Genomic DNA, 19961 nt, shown 5'->3' on the forward strand with positions numbered 1-19961 from the left:
ATTTTTCACGAATAAGTGGGTTATCTTCATATTAGCATCATGCTAAATCTACCTTCACGAAAAGCCTCTGTGTCTACAAACTTAAAAAATAAGGCTTGGAACTATCACGATTTCACCCCTCCCCCCTCCCATTATGCTAATGTTTAATTTTTAGTTTAACTTTTTTTTTTTACTTTGGCCGGAGATAAGAGCGTGATCGTCATCCAAAGAATTCAAATTGTTCTTGTGTCATCTACACCGCTGACATGCATAATATTTGAGATTTGTTTCCGATAGTGGAAAAATGGGACAAAGCTAGTATAACCCCTTTATTAAATGGATCAGTAGCACATGTAAGCAAGAGAGCAACAGCCTGCATTATTTTCTTTACGTAAGAAGTAACACAAGTAACATCTGAAATGGGGGGGGGGGGGGGGTCCATAGATAAAGTTTTTTCCCCCACGATTTTTAAACCCGCTACCCCAATAACAGTTATTCATTTTTTTTTCACCAAGAAATGTAATTCCCATGTGCTAATGACATTAAAAAATTATAAATTTAAAAAATTTTAGAATGCTATATAGTTGCAAAAATTCGTTTAAAAATTTTTCTGTGCTAATGCATGTATGAGACATTACATTTTTTAGCCATTCGTTCCTCTGGTCAAACACCCAAAAGTGCATCCCCTCCCTCCCCCTCCCCCAGGTATTGCTTTAAGTCACCCACATCACGTCGATTTCTTACTTTTTTTTGTAACAATTCAGGCAAATATTTGTGATGGTTGATATTTGTGGAGGTTGATATTTGTGGAGGTTGATATTTGTGGAGGTTGATATTTGTGGAGGTTGATATTTGTGTAGGTTGATATTTGTGGAGGTTGATATTTGAGGAGGTTGATATTTGTGGAGGTTGATATTTGTGGAGGTTAACATTTTGGAGGTTGATATTTGTGGAGGTTGATATTTGTGGAGGTTGATATTTGTGGAGGTTGATATTTGTGGAGGTTGATATTTGAGGAGGTTGATATTTGTGGAGGTTGATATTTGTGGAGGTTAACATTTTGGAGGTTGATATTTGTGGAGGTTGATATTTGTGGAGGTTGATATTTGTGGAGGTTGATATTTGTGGAGGTTGATATTTGTGGAGGTTGATATTTGTGGAGGTTAATGTTTGTGGAGGTTGATATTTGTGGAGGTTGATGTTTGTGGAGGTTGATGTTTGTGGAGGTTGATATTTGTGGAGGTTGATATTTGTGGAGGTTGATGTTTGTGGAGGTTGATGTTTGTGGAGGTTGATATTTGTGGAGGTTGACATTTGTGGAGGTTAATATTTGTGGAGGTTGCCGTTTATACTTTGAGCCGGAAATGACACGTATCCTTTAACCCCCAGGGCTCCAGTCTATGATGGAGCTACTCACCATCCTACCAGAAGTCACCACTGAGACTGCTCACACCGACCACAGAAGGCGGCGCCATGTGGCAGACGTGAGCCACGACCAAACGTCAGGACACACCAGGAGCAGACGACAAGCCACTGATGTGAGTTTCTAGCAGACGTGAATCATGTTTCATGCGGACACAAGGGCTTAATACTTTCACCAACATCCTAGTCTGCTTGCTACCAACACAATCTTGACAGCAAATGTTGGCTTTGAAGTAGAGACAGCTTTTTTTCAAATTACTGAGTACTTGTTGTGTAATCTTTTAGAGTGAGACTAAAATACCATGAATAATGTCTCTAAATTAGAGTGAAACTAAAATACCATGAATCATGTCTCTAAATTAGAGTGAGACTAAAATACCTTGAATCATGTCTCTAAATTAGAGTGAAACTAAAATACCATGAATCATGTCTCTAAATTAGAGTGAAACTAAAATACCATGAATCATGTCTCTAAATTAGAGTGAAACTAAAATACCATGAATCATGTCTCTAAATTAGAGTGAAACTAAAATACCATGAATCATGTCTCTAAATTAGAGTGAAACTAAAATACCATGAATCATGTCTCTAAATTAGAGTGAAACTAAAATACCATGAATCATGTCTCTAAATTAGAGTGAAACTAAAATACCATGAATCATGTCTCTAAATTAGAGTGAAACTAAAATACCATGAATCATGTCTCTAAATTAGAGTGAAACTAAAATACCATGAATCATGTCTCTAAATTAGAGTGAAGCTAAAATACCATGAATCATGTCTCTAAATTAGAGTGAAGCTAAAATACCATGAATCATGTCTCTAAATTAGAGTGAAACTAAAATACCATGAATCATGTCTCTAAATTAGAGTGAAACTAAAATACCATGAATCATGTCTCTAAATTAGAGTGAAACTAAAATACCATGAATCATGTCTCTAAATTAGAGTGAAACTAAAATACCATGAATCATGTCTCTAAATTAGAGTGAAACTAAAATACCATGAATCATGTCTCTAAATTAGAGTGAAACTAAAATACCATGAATCATGTCTCTAAATTAGAGTGAAACTAAAATACCATGAATCATGTCTCTAAATTAGAGTGAAACTAAAATACCATGAATCATGTCTCTAAATTAGAGTGAAACTAAAATACCATGAATCATGTCTCTAAATTAGAGTGAAACTAAAATACCATGAATCATGTCTCTAAATTAGAGTGAAGCTAAAATACCATGAATCATGTCTCTAAATTAGAGTGAAGCTAAAATACCATGAATCATGTCTCTAAATTAGAGTGAAACTAAAATACCATGAATCATGTCTCTAAATTAGAGTGAAACTAAAATACCATGAATCATGTCTCTAAATTAGAGTGAAACTAAAATACCATGAATCATGTCTCTAAATTAGAGTGAAACTAAAATACCATGAAACATGTCTCTAAATTAGAGTGAAACTAAAATACCATGAATCATGTCTCTAAATTAGAGTGAAACTAAAATACCATGAATCATGTCTCTAAATTAGAGTGAAACTAAAATACCATGAAACATGTCTCTAAATTAGAGTGAAACTAAAATACCATGAATCATGTCTCTAAATTAGAGTGAAACTAAAATACCATGAATCATGTCTCTAAATTAGAGTGAAACTAAAATACCATGAATCATGTCTCTAAATTAGAGTGAAACTAAAATACCATGAATCATGTCTCTAAATTAGAGTGAAACTAAAATACCATGAAACATGTCTCTAAATTAGAGTGAAACTAAAATACCATGAATCATGTCTCTAAATTAGAGTGAAACTAAAATACCATGAATCATGTCTCTAAATTAGAGTGAAACTAAAATACCATGAATCATGTCTCTAAATTAGAGTGAAACTAAAATACCATGAAACATGTCTCTAAATTAGAGTGAAACTAAAATACCATGAATCATGTCTCTAAATTAGAGTGAAACTAAAATACCATGAATCATGTCTCTAAATTAGAGTGAAACTAAAATACCATGAATCATGTCTCTAAATTAGAGTGAAACTAAAATACCATGAAACATGTCTCTAAATTAGAGTGAAACTAAAATACCATGAATCATGTCTCTAAATTAGAGTGAAACTAAAATACCATGAATCATGTCTCTAAATTAGAGTGAAACTAAAATACCATGAATCATGTCTCTAAATTAGAGTGAAACTAAAATACCATGAATCATGTCTCTAAATTAGAGTGAAACTAAAATACCATGAAACATGTCTCTAAATTAGAGTGAAACTAAAATACCATGAATCATGTCTCTAAATTAGAGTGAAACTAAAATACCATGAATCATGTCTCTAAATTAGAGTGAAACTAAAATACCATGAATCATGTCTCTAAATTAGAGTGAAACTAAAATACCATGAAACATGTCTCTAAATTAGAGTGAAACTAAAATACCATGAATCATGTCTCTAAATTAGAGTGAAACTAAAATACCATGAATCATGTCTCTAAATTAGAGTGAAACTAAAATACCATGAATCATGTCTCTAAATTAGAGTGAAACTAAAATACCATGAATCATGTCTCTAAATTAGAGTGAAACTAAAATACCATGAATCATGTCTGTACAATTTGGCAGGAAACGTCCGCCTGCTACTCCCCAGACCAGCTTCTGGCACTGTACGAGGCTGACCAGGGGGCGGACAAGACCAGCTTCCAGCAGCTGTGCCCAGCTCTGGTCAGCCAGAAGCTGTTTGGGTCATGTGCTCATCAAGATTCTTCCAGTCAAGTCACGGACGCTGAAAGTTAGTGCATGTGACCTTCTTGTTGTTGTGTCCTACTTGTTGTGTCTTACTTGTTGTGTCCTACTTGTTGTTGTTGTGTCCTACTTGTTGTTGTGTCCTACTTGTTGTTGTTGTGTCCTAGTTGTTGTTGTGTCCTACTTGTTGTTGTTGTGTCCTGCTGGTTGTTGTGTCTTACTTGTTTTTGTTGTGTCCTCCTTGTTGTGTCCTACTGTTGTGTCCTATCTATTGTTGTTGTGTCCTTCTTGTTGTTGTGTCCTACTTGTTGTTGTTGTGTCCTGCTGGTTGTTGTGTCTTACTTGTTTTTGTTGTGTCCTCCTTGTTGTGTCCTACTGTTGTGTCCTATCTATTGTTGTTGTGTCCTTCTTGTTGTTGTGTCCTAGTAGTTGTTGTATCCTAGTGTTCTCCAGATACTAAAGATGTTTCTTTGTATTTTTGCCACCTAGTTTTACATAGATTTAAAAAAAAGCCTCTACCATTAAAATTCCAGAGTTTGGCTACGGCACCCTGTCCATCACCGTCATCTGCCTGTGCTCCCTCCTGGGGCTGGTGTTTGTCCCCTGCACGTCCACCCGGGTCTACACCGTCGTCATGGCCCTGTTCCTGGGGCTGGCTGTGGGGACGCTGTTCGCAGACGCCATGTTGCATCTCATCCCCATGGTAACCACAAAACACTGCATTCAGTGTTGTATTTTATTGTGGCCATTAAACATATTTTTTGTAGTAATCTTTTCTTTTTGTAATGAACTGTAGTATTAAACGAGAAAAAAATAAAGTACTTTTTAAAAGCCTGATGGTCCGTGGAGCAGGTGAAGTAGAGTTTGTCTGTTAGCGTGAATAGATAGCAGCACTTTGCCTAGCATGAGTCAGGTAGCCACCAGAGCTGGGTGGGTACAGGAACATCCCACGTCAGTATTGACAGGAACATCCCATTGACAGGAACATCCCATTGACAGGAACATCCCACGGACTCAAGTCCACGCCAGTAGTGGCAGCTTGTGTCAAGCAAGTGAACTAGGCTTTAAATTTTGTTGTTTTAGGCTATGGGCATCCACGACCATGGGGGTGACGAGCATGAACATGAAGGTGGGGGCATCGTGGTGGAGAGCTATGTCCAGTATGGGCTGGCCATCATGGGAGGTGAGTGCTTGACAGGTGGGGGAGGTTTGGGAGGGGTGTGGTTGGGAGGTGTGAGGTTGACAAGTATGGGAGTATGTTGTAAAACTACAACATTAAGTGTAATGAATGCATTGTAAAACTACAATACTTAAACTTAGATTTGTGTTTCTCAGCTTAAACTGGAGTTTTGTATTTTTCAGGGTTGTATTTTTTCTACATCCTTGAGACAGCCATGACAAGACTTGGTGGTCATTCGGTGAGTTGGTCGATCAGGTGGTGTAGACATGTGGGTCAGTCAGGGTAGCTTGGGCTGGTGGTTTCACCATTAAAACATTGACGTCCTTAAACACTGACGTCCTTAAACACTGACGTCCTAAATTGTTGACGTCCTTAATCATTGGCGTCCTAAAAATTGATTTGATTTCAAAATTTTACAGCATGGACTAGATCATGGACACAGTCATACTCACAGCCATACTCACAGCCATAACCACGACCACAGCCATAACCACGACCACAGCCATAACCACGACCACAGCCATAACCACGACCACAGCCATGATGATCAACAAAAATCTGAAATCTCAACCACATCTCTCTCAACTGTAAGTTTTGTCAGCCTGGTCTATTAGTCAGGGTTTCTTCCAGACTTTTCTCGGGGGGGGGGGGGGGGGGGGACACTGTTGAAAATAAATATTTTCTATATAAATTCCATTTTGTTCTGGGGGGGGGGTAGACTTTCTTCAAGTGGGGTTCGAGCCCCCTGAAGAGATGCCTGGAAGAAACGCAGCTGGTAGCATGGAGATAAAATTAGGCAGTGTTGACTAACATTTTAAATAAGGCTAATAATTGTGTCTAGAATACATATTGGGGGGGGGTGCATTTTGTCTAAAAAAAAATAATTTAAGACCATGCCGGTGATTGCCTTGTTTATTTTCTAACAGCTCGATGACGAAGAGAAAAAGCTGAAAAAACCAAAACCAATTCAGGAGAAAAAAGGTAATCAAAATATCCCTGATAAATGTTCTTGTAAGAATTATCTAATAGGTCAGGGGTCGGCAACCTTTTGAAGTGGAAGAGCCAAAAGTTACAATTTTCAAAATTTCCCTGGTTTTAAAGAGCCACTAACTATTTTTTAATTTCAAATATTTTATTTTTTATTAAGATTATTAGTATTTGTTCAAGGAGCTGGAGAGCCGCATCTTGATATCAAAAGAGCCGCATGCGGCTCGCGAGCCGCAGGTTGCCGACCCCTGTAATAGGTAGTAAATTTTGGGTTTTTCTGAAATTATTCGTGTAAAATTGAATTTGTTTTAAAATGGAACAGGTTGTTCAACAATTGTTGAATGGAACTGATTCAACAGATGTTGAATAGAATTAGATTCCCCACCAATTAGCTGTTTACACACCTTCCCCTCCCCACCCTGAGAGTATGTCACTTCTGTTGATAACTCTTCTAACATGGTTCCCCACTAAATCATTGACACACACAAATGAATGAAACAAATTATTCCAGGTATTTCTCCTGTGGTCATGTTCCCCCACTAAATCATTGACCCACACAAATGAATGAAACAAATTATTCCAGGTATTTCTCCTGTGGTCATGTTTCCCCACTAAATCATTGACACACACAAATGAATGAAACAAATTATTCCAGGTATTTCTCCTGTGGTCATGTCCCCCCACTAAATCATTGACCCACACAAATGAATGAAACGAATTCTTCCAGGTATTTCTCCTGTGGTCATGTTACCCCACTAAATCATTGACACACACAAATGAATGAAACGAATTCTTCCAGGTATTTCTCCTGTGGTCATGTTCCCCCACTAAATCATTGACCCACACACATCAATCAAACAAATTATTCCAGGTATTTCTCCTGTGGTCATGTTTCCCCACTAAATCATTGACCCACACAAATGAATGAAACGAATTATTCCGGGTATTTCTCCTGTGGTCATGTTCCCCCACTAAATCATTGACCCACACACATCAATCAAACATTATTCCAGGTATTTCTCCTGTGGTCATGTTTCCCCACTAAATCATTGACCCACACAAATGAATGAAACGAATTATTCCAGGTATTTCTCCTGTGGTCATGTTCCCCCACTAAATCATTGACCCACACAAATGAACGAAACAAATTATTCCAGGTATTTCTCCTGTGGTCATGTTTCCCCACTAAATCATTGACCCACACAAATGAATGAAACGAATTATTCCAGGTATTTCTCCTGTGGTCATGTTCCCCCACTAAATCATTGACCCACACAAATGAACGAAACAAATTATTCCAGGTATTTCTCCTGTGGTCATGTTTCCCCACTAAATCATTGACCCACACAAATGAATGAAACGAATTATTCCAGGTATTTCTCCTGTGGTCATGTTTCCCCACTAAATCATTGACCCACACAAATGAATGAAACGAATTATTCCAGGTATTTCTCCTGTGGTCATGTTCCCCCACTAAATCATTGACCCACACAAATGAACGAAACAAATTATTCCAGGTATTTCTCCTGTGGTCATGTTTCCCCACTAAATCATTGACCCACACAAATGAATGAAACGAATTATTCCAGGTATTTCTCCTGTGGTCATGTTTCCCCACTAAATCATTGACCCACACAAATGAACGAAACAAATTATTCCAGGTATTTCTCCTGTGGTCATGTTCCCCCACTAAATCATTGACCCACACACATCAATCAAACAAATTATTCCAGGTATTTCTCCTGTGGTCATGTTCCCCCACTAAATCATTGACCCACACACATCAATCAAACAAATTATTCCAGGTATTTCTCCCGTGGCCGTCATGATTGTCCTGGGGGACGGGTTCCACAACTTCGCAGATGGCCTGGCCATTGGCGCCGCCTTTGCCAGTAGCACCTCCATAGGGGTCAGCACATCCATCGCAGTCCTGTGTCACGAGCTCCCACATGAGTTAGGTAGGGGCAGTCGTCTGTAAAGAGTAATTGTCTGTAGGGCAGTCCTTTGTAACAGACTTGCCATTTTCTTTTAACAGAACAGTTATTCATTTTAATTGCCATATGTAGGCCTAACTAAAAAAATCAGTTTCTGTCTATCACTGATCTGAAACAAACGCAACAAAATTTTTAAAATTCAGCTAAATTAAACCAAGTTTGTGACATTTTAAAAAATTCTGAGAGTTTTAAAAATTACATCTTTTAGTTTGAAGTTAAGTAGCAAAAATTAAATCTGCTCAAAACTCTTCACAGGGGACTTTGCAGTGCTCTTAAAGTCTGGCATGTCGTTTAAGAAGGCGCTAATTTTAAACTTCCTGTCTGCCTTCACGGCTTATGTTGGACTGTATGTGGGGATAGTGGCATCAACAAATGAAGTGGCTAAGGCCTGGATATTTTCTGTCACAGCCGGGATGTTTATGTACATATCATTGGTGGACTTGGTGAGGGGATTTTTATTTCACACACACGTCACACACAACATTACATACATGTCGCACAACACTACACACACGCCACACAACATTACACACACGCCACACAACATTACACACACACCACACAACATAACACACCTGCCACACATACACATGCCACACAACATTACATACACATCACACAACATTACATACATGCCACACATTACACACATCCAACAACATTACACACACATCACACATGTCACATAGCATTACACACACGCCACACATTACACACATCCAACAACATTACACACACATCACACAACATCACACACGGCACACAACATTACACACACCACTCACTTTTTGCACAACATCACACAACTTTATCTTTATTTTTCTACATACAACACGCTTTGTTTGATCAAGACAAAAGTAAAAATATTTCTTGAATGTTTTTAAAAAATTTGTTATTGAAAACTTTATCCTGACACCTCTACAGCTGCCTCTCCTGATTAACACCAAGAGCAGACTGGGGATTGTCCTCAACAACTTTGGGATTCTCCTGGGGTTCGCCATCATGCTGCTCATTGCTATTTTTGAAGAGTACATTAAAGTATGAGATTAAAAAATGTTCATACAGCACAAATTTGATGTCACAAAATTGTTGGAAAAATGTCATGCTAGGCTGCATAGAACTAGCGTTATGTTATGAAGAACAAAAGAATTTTTTAATGTTAATTGTTGATTTATACAACCATACAAAGAACTGTATACATCTTTGTGTCAATATTTTTATAATACTTATTAAAGATACCTGTCAATTTTTTTGGTTTGAACATGTAGGCCTAATTCCTCAAAAAAACTTTTTTCACAGCTGAATATTGTTAATATGTTTCCAATTTTTATAAAGTTTTTTAAGCTCAGGAATGTGAAGAAAGTTTAAAAATGATAAATATAACTTGAACAATTCTCTAACAACAACTGTGTCAAGGTGAGCATCATATTAAACTGACATGTCACCATGACCCACATTACTGTCAAAAAATTTATTGATTTCATCACTTATTGTAGCATCATCACAGTTCTCAATTACTGTAAAAAAAAAATTTTAAGCACTCCATATTTACAAGTACACACCTAACTACATGAAGCAATATGTTGGTACCCTCCTATCATTTTGATGCAAAATAAATTGTTTACAACTTTAAAAGTAAACTCTGGTGCATTTATTGAAATAGAGTATCCAGCCTTGACATTTTATTGTGGTCATTTTTGTGTGTGGGTTATCACTCAGCCAATCATAAACTTTTGTAATAAATGTAGTCAAGATTTAAAAAATTTAAAAATAGATCTAAACATAAACTTTTGTAATAAATGTAGTCAAGATTAAAAAATTTTAAAAATAGATCTAAATGAAACCCAATCATTAATTAGCTTACTTGTAAAGTGTGCAACTGTCTTCTTACACTTACAAACATTGTTAAATATTTATACAAAATGTAAATCTAATATTACTATGCTGACTCAAAATATTGCAATAATTTGTTTTTGATTGCATAATTTTTCATACTTTGAATAAAAATTTGAATGTATATATCTTTGATTCCTTTTGTAGTTTAATAATTCTGTAGACAATTTTTATCACAGGTTTCTTTTATCAAATTTGAACCTCCATATTATGGGTCAGTAGATATTTTTATGACAAAAGGACATCAGATAAAGTTCAGATATTTTGTTCAATCACCATTTAACTCAACACACCAACCATTTTAAGATTGAAGTTCTATCTTCTCAAAACAAAACAGAAAGTAATTAAACATCATTAAGATAATTGACTAATTAAGAGCTCAGCCAAAATTCGCTAAATGAGTTTGCTTATGAGGTTAGAGTAAAATGAAAACATCAGAAGTTTGAAACTAAACAGAAAGAGACAGATCAAAATATTATTATTAGGCTATAGGCCAATATAATAGAATGCTTACATTATTATTGTAATGCTGTAGTTTCAACTATTCTTATGTTTTTAGGAAAACGTGGTTAATAGGGTGGATTAATCCTAATTAAAAAAAATTCAGGTCCCAGATCTTTCATCTACACCTAAAATCCTAATCAACCATCCTCTACATATTAATTACTAATAATTCTGTAATAATAATGTAAATGTAATGTCAGGCAAATTCGGGATTAGCGCATATTTGAAATTTCAACTCCTTTTCTTGAGTATCATTTAATGCAGAAGTGCTCACATGTAACGTGCTTGTAAATGCTTGCTTTATCATTAACAACTGTCATTTTTCTTGTGTCCTTGATATTTTTCTCAAATAACAAGACACCATTCACGACATTTTTATTATTTTTTTTTGTTATGGTCAAAGTCATGGGGAGACAACAATGAAAATGTGTCATTTCTCAAGAACATTTTTTTACTTCCCCTAACTATATTTTGTTCTTTTAACGCCAAAATACATATTTTGATTTGCCATAAAGCTAAAACTAGTAAAACGTTTATTGAAAATTTATTTTTAAAATATACATTTCTATAGGAGGATTTTTATGGATATAGCTGTTTAAAAGAGAAGGATGATATGATCTCCCCTTTTTCCTATAACCTAATCCCTGACACCAAACAGGCAATTCAATAATTGCATTAAATAATTAAATAATAATAATTAAATAATTTCAAATTTCTGGTTTGATCAAATGTAAATTAACTACGTCACGCTATTTCATCAACGATTTTTACATCACTCTCTCCGTCATCACACATTGTCGCAAAAAGCTATAACCCCCCCCCCCCCCCCACACACACACCCCCTCTCAATCGACGTACCACCTCAGCTTATCACACCCATCAAAAACGTAAATATTGTTTTTCTAAAGCATTGATATATATATATATATATATATATATATATATATATATATATATATATATATATATAGGCCTTCAATTATAAATGAAAGTTTTTTGTGTTTATGCATTATTACACCTTTCAACCTATCGCTATGGTACTTTGGGGAGTTGATGATAATATTCCCGGGAAGTTTTTGCGAAAAAAACTAATTTAATTTCGGTCCCCAAGGGCTCTCAAGGGCCTCGTAGGACTCCATAATAAAATTTAAACCAGGAGTGATCTCCCCTAAACTTTCTCGAATATTCTAATATAACAATCCGGGGATGGCAACTCGGGACATAGACAATACTTTTAATCCATTTTTAATTACTTAAACTTTTTAATAATAGAGTAGAATCTCGTAAAAAAATAATTGCACACAAAGTGAATGCCAAATAAAATGTGCATAAAAGTGCGGGATATTATTAGTACTTTATAAATTCTCATGCGTTTTTTTTTTTTTTTGTTTTTTTTTTGAGAAATCAGAAATTACTCAAAATTTGATAGAAGGCAGAGGATTAGATTTTTTACTCACGTGTGAAATTTTATTTATCTATCAGAATTAATATAATACTTATATATGAATTTTCATCAACCTTGCTGTAACGGTTATCTTGTTTACACACATACACACACACACAGACATACGGACGAGATTGCAAAATTATGTTTTTCTGACTCAGGGAGCCCTAAAAAGTCGAGATTTGTTAAAATCTCGATTTTTTTTTTTTTTTTTTTTTTTTTTTTTTTTTTTTTTGCACGATTACAAGACTTTCTCTATAGTTCGTATATACGAGAAAGTAAAAAGGGAATTTTTTTTTAATTTTGAGTGATCAGAGGAGCTAATCATGCTTGAACTATTTTGCAAAAAATATTAACAAGGTTGTTTCCCTTTGTCCATAAAAAAATCTTCATCAAATTTAAAGCTATCAGGAAGGTTTCTGCGATTGAAAATCAATTTTGGAATATTTTTTTTTTAATTTTGAGTAATCAGAGGAGCTAATTATACTTGTTCCCCCAGAACACAATGACGCCTACATTCATTTAAAATAGCGCCATTCACAAGATGCACGGCGAGCTAACAAAATCATTAAGTGTAAAGTGTAACTACCGATAGCACCCCGCGTGGCCACTGGCACATAGATGGTCGCCGAGGAGTGTTCTATCTCATAAGGGTGATTAATGCATATCACTGTTTTCATGCAGCACACCCTGTGACGTATGGGCAGTAGAGTGGATATCCCCGCGCCAAAACTACCAGCCCTAAGATCCAAGAAATATAGCACGCCATGGCTTTGACAACATTTAAACAAAATGGTCACACGTCTAAAAATACGCGATTGGTAAAGTGTTGATGAAACCCTTAGGGGTCGTCCGTAAATGACGTCACACTCGAAGGAGGAGGGGGATCCGTACTTTTGTGACGGTGTGTAATGAGGAGGAGGCGGGGGGGGGGGGGGGGGTTAGATGGTGTGACGTCACACTTTTGCATTATAAAAAACAATGTTAGAAAATGAGTTTTAGCCTTTACTTCGCGTTTTAGAAAACGGTTGTAACAGGAATTGATCAAATACTCTATGTTGACAGAGTTCTGACAAGATTTTGGAAAAATAGCGATGTTTTATGAAAAATTCAACAGCAATTTTGAGGGGGGGGGGGTTGTAGGCTGAGATGTGACCTCATTTTAGGGGGGGGGTCTAACTTTTTGTGACGATGTGTAACGAAGGGGAGGGGGGGGGGAGGTAAAAATCGTCAAAAAAGCGTGACGTCATTTTTGCCACTCACGACGGGTACGTCGCTAGTCCTAACATAAACATTCTAAATCTATAAAACAGTTGACCTGGGTGTCGTTTGGCTTGTCATCTTAGTAGAAAACAAATAATCTTTATAAACGATATTAGATATTACATTTCCATTATAGATCTAGATCTACTCTACTAAGTAAGCGCATTAAAAATTTAAACCCAAGCATTTTTTTTATAGTTTTTTTTTTTTTTCAAATAGGGCCTAGATTCTCTAGATCTAGTCTAGATCTCTGGATCTGAAGTTTTGTTAGGTTTCGATATTTGGATTAACGTTGTTGGTAGGACTATTCAAGATGGCTGCCCACGAGCCTGGTGCTAAACAGATAGATGTTACAACGTTGCCGATTCCACATTTGAATCATTTATCTCAACAATTGGAACAGGTAATTCCCTTGTGGTTAATCCAGTACTTTTTATTTAGTTGAACCATTTTAAGTTAATGTTTTCAATATTGTTATTTTATATTCTTCCCAATCGCTGATCTACTAATCTACTCAGTCTGAGTCAGAGCTCAAAGTTTTTTACTTTTTTACTAGAATCTAGAATTCTAGATCTAATCTAGATTCTTAGAGTCTAGAGAGGAGTCCTTGAATACAGTGAATAGTCAGTACTCTCAGCACTGTAGTACAGTACTGTACTCAGTTGTTTGTATCCAATCACTAGAGCTACTTCTTCGCAAATTGACAACATTTTTTAAATCTAGATCTTAGGTTGAATTATGGATTTTTTAAAATAAAATATTCTGTTATTTCAAATACACCATTAAGTTCCTTACCCCTTAAGAGAACATTTGACACCACATTTAAATATCTAGCTTATTCGGTTGACGAGAAAAAAGAGAATTTGAAAATTTAGCTAGAATGGAAAATGAACGACAAAACAAGAATCTTGCTCCTGGACCGGCATAACATGACGCCGTGAACTTGTGTGCACGAGCTTTTAATTCCCGCCATGGTAATTGCGTCAGCTTAGGTCATTTACTCACCGGAAAATAACAAAAAGCAACTGGTTGATAATAAAACTTAGATCTAGTTATTTTATTATTTATTAAATTCTACTCTACATTTTATTCATACCATTTTAAGAAATAATGAACACCTACATAAATCAAACGACCATAATAAATATTTTTATTTCAAATTCTAATTTTAAATAATAAATATGCATAAAATAATATGATAGTAATAGTTAAGATAGTTTATAAATGCAAATACATTTTACACTCAATCACATTATATTGAGTCAACAGTGTGGCAGCTGAGGTTCATACATGGTATTAGTGTCTTTTTTTTTTTACATTACATTTTTTTCATCTTGAAAACATGACGTATGTGATTTTTTTTTTTCAAACATCGTCACTCGCGTGATTGCTTGCTTATGTTTACTATCCTGTGGATGAAAAATCCCACCACGGTCGCGGGGTCACCGTGACTTCAGCAGGCCTACAGTACACGTCATAGAATGAACACGCGTACACGAGATGGTCGGTGTCTTCACTTCTCTCCCCCCCCCCCCCCCCCTCCTCTTCTTCAAGCAAATTGAAAAAGAGACCTACTTCCCTACTTCTGGTCATTTTTTTTAGTTCGGTAATTTTTTTTTTTAAGTTCGGATATCAGGCATGCTAGACAGCCAGCTGTATAAAAAAAATATTTTTTAAACTAGATCTACGTCTAGCTTAAATAAAAAAAATAAATAAACGCTTAAAATGCCCGTAAACAGATTATTTAGCGCCAAAAAAAAGGCAGCTGAACGAGCATTTTTTACAATACGCAGCAATGAAAAAGGCTAACGGCCAATCAATTAAGTCTAAAAATCGCCCGTAATTAGGCCTAGCTCTGAAAAAGGCCACTGAACGAGCAACACTGATTATATAAACGAATAGGCCACGCGGCGTTGACGAGGTCAACCACCGGTCACGAATGCAGCAACGGTCGGCCCACAGTGAAGAAAAAATCAATATACTAATAAAATTACTAATACAATAATAATGTCTATAATTTTACTTTTTCCACACATGCTACAATTGATTTATAATTAAAATACTAGACTTAACAGTTCATTCCGTAAAAAACAAAAACTAGTTGTTTCAGTCTGGCAGCTAGCGTAACAATGACGTCATGATACTTAAAATAGCGGATAGAAATATCAGCGTGGGTACCTCATCCTCGAGGAAGATTTTAGAAAAAGTAATCAAAAATACTGTAAATATACATGATAAATATATCAATTATATATTAATGTACAGTTAGTCGAGCCGTTTTCCCCGTTAGTCGGTCGTTTTTGGCGGCGGTTCAGTTTTTACGGAGAGTGCTCCACTAGAAATCCTCTCATTATTTACAAACACGAATCTTGCGATTTTTTCTGGCATTCTAAGGCATATTATCCATTTTATTAGCAATTTGCATTAAAATAATGATGAGAATTTGCGATATAAACAGTTTTTTCATTTGTCGTGGATGGGACCCCTAAAATAAACGGAAAAACCGTCAGAAAACGATGCGTGACGTTTCAGGGTCAGAGGTCAATCCTGCCATCTAAGCAATGCGCCAGACTACTAGATCTCGATATCAATCTTAATTTAAATCCATCGAACGCTTAATAATTTGATGTTACAAGCTTTATTGGAGCTAAATTATTTTAATAATTTCATTAGGCCCTACTGTTGTTAGGAGAGACTAATCTATTTACTGTTGTTGATGGAATGTATGTTGACCATTTTTGATGTTATATGTTTAAACTACGGAAAGTATACAACACTAATGGTGTCACCTTCCAATTTTAGAATATGAAGAAATGAACTATTTAATTCAAATTAGATTTAGATCTACTTATCGTGAAGTTCGCTATACAATGTATATAATTTTCTCAGCCAAAACTAATAGTAATACACATTAGTTTAAAAAACAACATATATATTATTATATATGGCAGGAAACAGATTGGTACCGCAAAATGCATATTCGGTCTTCGCCGTTCATAAACTTTCTAACCAGACATCGTTCGGGGATTTTGTTTATACTGATAAATAGAGCAAGGTTTTTACAAGCTTCGTTAGCAACATTTTTGTGGAATTCGTCTTTATGACATTTTGTGCCGCGGCGAAGGATGCGAAGTATGCAAATCTAGACGGAATGGATCTACTTGGAAAGTACGTGTACTGCACTAATAAGGTAAGAAATAATATTTTGTAAAATAACTATTATTTTTTTATGGATTTGTCATTAGAAATGATTGCTGTAAATTATGAAAGTAAAAAAAAGTATATTTGAATGCGTTTTTTTCTTTAATTTGAACAAAATGACTGCCGAAAATTACGACACATCGGCGTCGCTGAAAGCGGGAATTTCAGTTAATTTTTTACAGATATAAAATTGTATTTTTTTACTCCGAAGCATGTATTTAAATAACAGTTAAGTTAAATCTATTTAATTCTGTAAAATATAATTATTATTTTGCCGTAGATACTTTTTAAAAATTTTTAATGATTTTCTGTCGCGGAAAATCGGTATTCGCACCATGCACGCACACGTAGTAAAACTAGACTTATCTTTAAAACACGAGAATCTTGAGTACACTGCGAATAACAAAGTTTTTAAATGTTAGTTTACTTTTGACTTTAAGCCATTTGTTTTAAATCGAAATTAATTGATAATGTAATTATTTCAAAGTAAAAACTTTCCGTCTCAAATTGGCTTCTAACCTTCGCCACTGAACCAGCCTACGCACGACATTCGCGCGAGTCTGTTTCTTCGCAATTAGTCTGTATAGTGTCGAGGGCTAATCCTAAAAAGAACCGAGTCCTCACTAATGTAATGTTTATTAAAATTAGGTACAATTGTTGGAACACATGAGAAAGAACAAATTTAAATGTCTTCAAATCTATAGCCAAAAGAAAGTAGAACTTTATAACTCTGTAAATTATGAATCGAGTGACGGCTGTCGTGAAAACGGGAGCCATTGTACTCTTTTTTTTTTTAGGGTGACCTACTTTTATTATATAAATTTAAAATTCGAAGATTTGATAAGCAGCTGAGTAGCTGAATACGCATGCGATATGGCTGGCACGTTTTGGGATAGGGATCGAGTACACCGTAGAAAATTTTTTTCTTAGAACTACGCGTATTTTTTTTTTAAATCAAAAGATACTTACATATTAGCTGTGGATTTCAATTTCATTACAGAACTAATCACTAACTTTAGTTTTTAAAAGTGATTTTGCTTCTAGATCTAGCGTATTTTCAAAATTACGTAGATTCTAGATCTAGATCGATTTTACTAACTATTTGACAAACGTGTCAGTAAAATGAGGTCACCGCTTCCAGATTCATTTTGTTCTATTATAAGTAGCATTAAAACTACTGCATCTATCATCAACATTGTTTTTATAGGCCAGTTCTAATGATACATTCTGTTCATTACCAATTCTAATGAAATCGTATCAGGCCCTAACTAACACCCTGTTCACTGACACCACACTATTTGAATGAGGCCACAGACAGTCGTAACTTTAAATTAATTTATAAAGTACTAAACAATTATAATTAGCCATGTAAATGCTGCAACTATAATAAAAATTGGCATATAGACATATTTTACTAATAATATTTTTTATATAGACCTTCTATATTTAACTCTGTTATTTTTTTCTTCCCCAGAGTGTTTTTAAAAGCCAGAATTTTGAACATTTTTTAAAGGGGATAGCGGTCGTTTTTTTTTTCAAGAATAATTATAGAAATAAGCTATAAACTGGTATATTTTGTAAAGTTTGACATAATTACAAATAAATTTATGCCTAAGTGACATTTCTGTGTAATTATATTGTTAATTTTGTGAATTTCGTGGATTTTAGACCTTACTACATTTAGATGTAAAAAAAAAATGTCATTTGGGTGAGTGTGGTTAATCTAAATTTTGAACGTGATGTAAATATCTAGTGCTATTAATTTTTATATTTTTGAATTCCTCGATTGTTAAGCAACAAAATTGATATATAATATGTCAATATTTGTTACTTTGAAAATTGGCGAAAATCGACCCTAAAATGTTTGAGAGTTGAATCTGTTTCCTGCCATATACCATTGAATTGCTGGGTTTTTAATGGAATCATTAGTCTCTTAACAGTGTGTGCATTTAATATGGTGTTGTGTTGACTATTAAGGTATATTTCAGTTTGGTTTAAATTTTTCTAATAGGTGTTAATATTATTTTAAATGTTTCAGATTTTTAGTTATTTCTTTGCTTTCTCACTAATATTGTTCAACATGTAGTAGTAAAGCACATATATTCATAAATATATTTTCCAAACAAGTAAAAAAAAATTAAAGTTTCCCTTTCAAACCTGACGGTCTATGGGACAAGGGAAGTAGAGTTCACTTGTTTCTGTGACCTCTGCATATGAAGAGATAATGTGGTCAGCACTATGCCCAGCCGCCTTTACTTTCCCTAATGTGAGTTAGGTACCCATCAGAGTTGGGTGGACTTAGGGATGGTCTACTGACTTGAACCCGGATTCAAACTCAAGACTTACGGTTTAGCAGTCCAGCTCTCTACCGCTAGACCACTCCGTCCCTAAACAAGTATAACATTAAAAAAATACATAAGTCTATAATTCACGTGAAGCGGATACCCATGGTTAATATACTATAAAGTCATTACCCAAAATTGTTTTTGAACCATACTTACATTATTTTTAAAAAATTATTTCTTTTTTAACAGGAAGTTGAGTTTCTGACAAATTCAATAAATCAGTTAAAAGTTGCCCAGGGAAAGTTTAATGAATCAGATGATGCAGTTTCACAACTTGGGGCATCTGGTGCTGACATACTAGTGCCACTTACAGCTTCTGTATCCTTTGAGATCAATGTTTGTTGTGTTACAGTCTTGCTTTAAATATTTGTACACTTGTGTATCAATGTTTGTGGTGTTACAGTCTTGCTTTAAATATTAGTACACTTGTGTATCAATGTTTGTTGTGTTACAGTCTTGCTTTAAATATTTGTACACTTGTGTATCAATGTTTGTTGTGTTACAGTATTGCTTTAAATATTAGTACACTTATGTATGGTCACAATGAGACTCTGATCAATGTTTGTTGTGTTACAATCTTGCTTTAAATATTAATACACTTGTGTATGCTCACATGCGTTTGATTTCTTGACCTAATTTTATAGATGTATGTACCTGGCAAACTTAGTGAAGATAATGATCTATTAATAGACATTGGAACTGGCTATTTTGTTTCTATGGTGGGTACTCATTTGTTTTAAAAAAAATTAATGTCTAAATAACTTTATTATTTATGGCACACTAAAATAAAACCCAATATTCTATTCTTACATTTGTTTTCACAGAGCAAAGTAAAGGCCCAAGATTTCTTCAAAAGGAAAATAGAATACTTAACGAAGAACATAGAGAAGGTCCAGCCCATTTTACAAGATAAATTTAGATCAAAGCAAGGTATGGTTTTATTTTTTGGTCAGTCTGAATACCCTCAGTTGTCCACTAATCATTTCTTAGAACTACTTA

General features: G+C 34.9%; 2 protein-coding genes across 3 annotated transcripts in view; both read left to right on the plus strand.

Moving 5' to 3' along the window:
- Positions 1–10315, plus strand: part of LOC131954093 (metal cation symporter ZIP14-like) — a 30799-nt gene extending 20484 nt beyond the window's left edge. Inside the window, exons 6-15 of the mRNA XM_059317615.1 lie at positions 1369–1517; positions 4032–4197; positions 4685–4854; positions 5235–5334; positions 5514–5569; positions 5751–5918; positions 6258–6312; positions 8124–8276; positions 8568–8755; positions 9237–10315. Coding sequence (XP_059173598.1) covers positions 1369–1517; positions 4032–4197; positions 4685–4854; positions 5235–5334; positions 5514–5569; positions 5751–5918; positions 6258–6312; positions 8124–8276; positions 8568–8755; positions 9237–9356 — 1325 coding nt within the window. The 3' untranslated portion in view covers positions 9357–10315. The remainder of the gene's footprint in view (positions 1–1368; positions 1518–4031; positions 4198–4684; positions 4855–5234; positions 5335–5513; positions 5570–5750; positions 5919–6257; positions 6313–8123; positions 8277–8567; positions 8756–9236) is intronic.
- Positions 10316–13684: 3369 nt separating this feature from the next.
- Positions 13685–19961, plus strand: part of LOC131954092 (prefoldin subunit 5-like) — a 50294-nt gene continuing 44017 nt past the window's right edge. For both annotated transcript variants that reach the window (XM_059317613.1, XM_059317612.1), the window contains exons 1-4: positions 13685–13819; positions 19152–19280; positions 19607–19681; positions 19787–19892. In XM_059317613.1, the coding sequence (XP_059173596.1) occupies positions 13730–13819; positions 19152–19280; positions 19607–19681; positions 19787–19892 (400 nt within the window). In that variant the 5' untranslated portion in view covers positions 13685–13729. The remainder of the gene's footprint in view (positions 13820–19151; positions 19281–19606; positions 19682–19786; positions 19893–19961) is intronic.

The sequence above is a fragment of the Physella acuta genome, unplaced genomic scaffold, assembly GCF_028476545.2.
Source record: "Physella acuta isolate Inbredline_101_S28 unplaced genomic scaffold, ASM2847654v3 ptg000972l, whole genome shotgun sequence".
Lineage (NCBI taxonomy): Eukaryota > Metazoa > Mollusca > Gastropoda > Physidae > Physella > Physella acuta.